The sequence below is a fragment of the Temnothorax curvispinosus genome, unplaced genomic scaffold, assembly GCF_003070985.1.
Source record: "Temnothorax curvispinosus isolate PA1 unplaced genomic scaffold, ASM307098v1 QBEX01001353.1, whole genome shotgun sequence".
NCBI classification, from domain to species: Eukaryota; Metazoa; Arthropoda; class Insecta; order Hymenoptera; family Formicidae; genus Temnothorax; species Temnothorax curvispinosus.
The window spans coordinates 1-3,986 of record NW_020211133.1 but is presented as its reverse complement, the minus strand read 5'-3'; the positions used below and the strand labels follow the sequence as shown (position 1 = coordinate 3,986).

At 54.0% G+C, this 3,986-nt stretch overlaps 1 protein-coding gene across 1 annotated transcript; it reads left to right on the top strand.

Moving 5' to 3' along the window:
* The first annotated feature begins 3,266 nt into the window (after nucleotides 1-3,266).
* On the top strand, nucleotides 3,267-3,683 carry LOC112462898. Its single transcript, XM_025028968.1, has one exon. The coding sequence runs from the start codon at nucleotides 3,267-3,269 to the stop codon at nucleotides 3,681-3,683; it is 417 nt and encodes a 138-aa protein (XP_024884736.1).
* Nucleotides 3,684-3,986: the final 303 nt, after the last annotated feature.

The window sequence follows — 3,986 nt, the reverse complement described above, 5'->3', positions numbered from 1 at the left end:
CCATACGCTGCTGCATTTCAGGCACAGCTCTGGTCCCGCCCCTACGGCCGAATCGGTACCCGCGACTCCGGCCGCCCAGGGCTCCGTGACCGAAAGCAAACCGGAAGATAAACCACTCGTGTCGATGACCAGTCTCGCCAATAGCATCGTGCTGTTGTCCACCGTCCGAGCGGAATTAATAGACTCACTCGGCAACGCTTTCCCTGTTTGCGTACTACTGGATAGCGCGAGCTAGGCCAATTTTATAACTGAAAGCTGCCTTCAGAAAGGCGGATTTCGCCGGACTAGGCACTCGGCGCCGGTCTTCGCGGTGAACGAAACAAAGGCGGCCACAACGAAGGGCCTTACGTCGTTCGTTCTCCGTGCTCGCAGTCGCAACGACATTCGCTTTCCAATCGAGGCCACGGTTCTTCCGCGCATTACGTCGCCGTTGCCAAGTAGTCAAGTCACAGTCAGATCGTGGGATCATTTGAAAGAATTGCCGCTCGCGGATCCCGAGTATTACTTACCCGGTTATGTTGACATTTTACTGGAGCCGAATCGTTCGTCTCCGTATTACGTGACGGTCGTCGTAAAAGAAGGGATGGGGAACCGGACGCCTTCAACACCGTATTCGGCTGGGTTCTGACGGGCGCGGTCTCCCGTCGTTGCAAGTAGCACCCCTGCACTCGTTTGCTACCACTCTCGAGTCGATCAAGACTGCAGTGGGTAGGTTTTGGCAGCTAGAAGAGGTTCCGAAACACGCGTCTTGTTCGGAAGAGGATCGTCGATGTAGGGAGACCACATATCGCAAAGACCACATATCGTGACCAATCGGGTCGTTTCGTAGTTTCATATCCCTTTGCGTCAGATCCTTCTGCATTTGTCGACTCGCGTTCTATAACTGTTAGTCGTCTCCGCGCGTTTGAGCGCCGTTTCAGGTCAAACCCCGATTTTAGGCTTGATTACAATAACTTTATGCAGGGCTATTTCGTTAGCGGTCATATGGAGTTGATCGAGAATCCGTTCCCGTCGGATGGTCATATTTATTATTTGCCTTACCACGGCGTATACAAACTCGATAGCACTACCACTAAATTGCGGGTAGTGTTTAACGCCTCGTCACATTGCCCCAACGGTCTTTCGATAAACGACGCCTTACTGAGCGGTCCGAAATTACAGCCAGATCTGTTCGCCATCCTGCTTAAGTTTCGCGCCAAACCGGTAGCTCTAACCGCGGACGTGAATCAGATGTTCCGTCAAATATGGATAAACCCGGAGCAATGCGATTACTAACGCATTGTCTGGCGTTTCTCGGAGTTAGATCCGATCCTCGATTACCTGCTGAAGACGGTCACGTTCAGCTTCACTTCGTTCCCGTTTCTAGCGATCTACTGCTTGCTCCAGCTAGCTCTCGAGTACCGCGAAAAATATCCGCTGGCTTTCGCTGCAATATTCGAGGCGCTATATGTAGACGACATCGTGATTAGCGTTCGTACGATGGAAAAGGCTCGCGCGCTTCGCGACCAATTGCTATCGCTACTCCGGAGCGCCGGCTTTGAGTTTAGGAAATGGGCGAGTAGCCATCCTGCCGCGTTGGATGGGCTCGATCCGCAGTTATGTAGTCAGGCGATGTTGTCGTTTGAATCGAGCGAAGATCAATCTTTCAAGGTCTTAAGCTTCCGTTGGCATTCGCAGTCCGATAACTTCGGATTCCAAGTCAATCCATTAGAACGCGGATGCACAAAGCGGACCATATTGTCGGAGGTAGCGCGGATTTTCGACCCTTTGAGATTTCTGGTTCCCCTCACGTTCGCCGCTAAATGCCTGATACAGCGTTTGTGGACGCTGGATTGGGACAACGAGCCTCCGACAGATGTATGTCGCAGTTGGAAGCGCTACCGGGCCGTATTTGACGCGTTGGTTTCCCTTCGGGTTCCGCGCGTGTTGGATGACGGCCATGTGAATCGCTGCGAGTTGCATGGATTCTGTGATGGCAGTGAGCTGGGATACGAAGACGTGATTTACCTGCGCATTGTTAAGCTCGACGGCGTAGTCATTCGCTTCCTGTGCGCCAAGTCTAAAGTCGCGCCGCTTCGGCCTCTCACCATACCTCGATTGGAGCTCTGTGCAGCTCTCTTACTGTCAAAATTAATCGCGTACGTTCGTTAGGTCCTTTAGGGACACCTTAATATTGATACCGAGCATGCTTGGTCGGATTCCGAGGTAATCCTCGCCTGGATTCGCTCGGCTCCACAGCGGTGGAAAACGTTTGTTCGCAACCGCGTGGCCCGTATTTAGGACAACGTGCGGGTCTCGGATTGGGGCCACGTCGATACCGAGTCCAATCCGGCGGATCATTGTTCCCGTGGCCTCTTTCCCCGAGATTTAGTGGCTAATTCGGTGTGGCCCCCTCTGCCGGAGTGGCTACTTCGAACCCCGGGCCGAACCTGTCGTTACCGAGAAATCTCTTTCCAGCAAGAAGGAAAAGATTGTGTCGCTCGCCGCGCTCGATCCACGAACGATTTACGAATTGTTCCAAGGCCAAGCCGGTACCTGCGACCTTGGCCGTGGATCAATTCGAGTCACACTCCGCGTTATTAATCTTAGTGAAAATCGTGCAGGCCAAAGTCTTCAGCGTTGAGATAGATTGGCTCCGAAGCGGGAAAAGCGTCCCCAAGCCTCTACTCAAACTCGCTCCCTTTCTCAATCCCTCGGGTGTTCTCAGGGTGGGCGGTAGGCTTGTGCAGTCAGTACTGCCGTTCGAGAACAAACACCCTGCACTATTGCCTAACAGTCATCGACTGACTGAGCTCGTGATTGAACAGGTGCACCGCGCTCACCTGCACCCGGGTAGACGCACGATGCAGTATCTGCTGACTCAGCGATTCTGGATCCTAGGCATACATCGAGCAATCCGCCGCGTACTCTCGGGATGCTACCAATGTTTTCGAGCCAGTCCGCATGCTGCTCAACCCAACATAACGACCCTGCCGGCCGAAAGAGTTCGTTAGGCCAAACCGTTCTCGATTACCGGCGTCGATTTTGCGGGACCATTCTCGTTGGTTACTCGCCGAGCTCGGGGAGTCTCCTCGTTCAAAACGTATGTCTGCCTCTTCGTCTGCTTCACGGTTAAAGCTATACATCTCGAAGTAGTCTTTTCGCTCTCTACGGACTCCTTCCTCGCTGCGTTGCGACGCTTCGTGGCGCGACGCGGACGCTGCTCACTCCTTTACAGTGACTGCGGCACCAATTTCGTGGGCGCCGCGCGCGAATTAGAAACAAATATGAGCCTCGCGGCGGAGCGCGAGAAGATAAAGTGGTCATTTAATCCTCCCTTTGCGCTCCACTTCGGGGGCCTCTGGGAGTCGGGCGTTAAATCCTTCGAAACTCATCTGCGACGGGTGGTGGGGGATCAAGTCCTGTCGCTCGAGGAGTTCATTACTGTTCTCGCTCAAGTCGAGTCCGTCTTAAATTCCCGACCTCTCTGCCCCATGAGCACCGATCCTTCGGACCTCGAGGTCCTATCTCCGGGCCATTTCCTCACGATGGAACCCCTTGTATCCGTTCCCACTCACAACGTAACTCCGCTGCCGGTGAATCGTCTGTATCGATGGCAGCTCGTTCAGCGAATCCACCAGGATTTCTGGAAGCGCTGGCACCATGAGTACCTCCATACGCTGCAACAACTTCCCAAGTGGTGAACTTCGGTCAATCCACTCGTTGTCGGTTTGTTGGTCCTCATCAAGGACGCCAACATGCCCCCTCTGCGTTGGAGGCGTGGGCGAGTGGAGGCGCTACATCCGGGTAGCGATGGCGTCCCGCGTGTCGCCACGGTGCGGGTGGCGGATGGCTCGACGATCTCGCGTCCCCTGGTGAAACTGTGCATTTTGCCGATGGGCCCGGCTCCACCGGCGACTGATACGGATCTTAAAGTTATAAAATACATCACGGTGTATTTTGGTGGGCGGTATGTTTGGCGCTCGCCACATTGTGTATATTGTAGT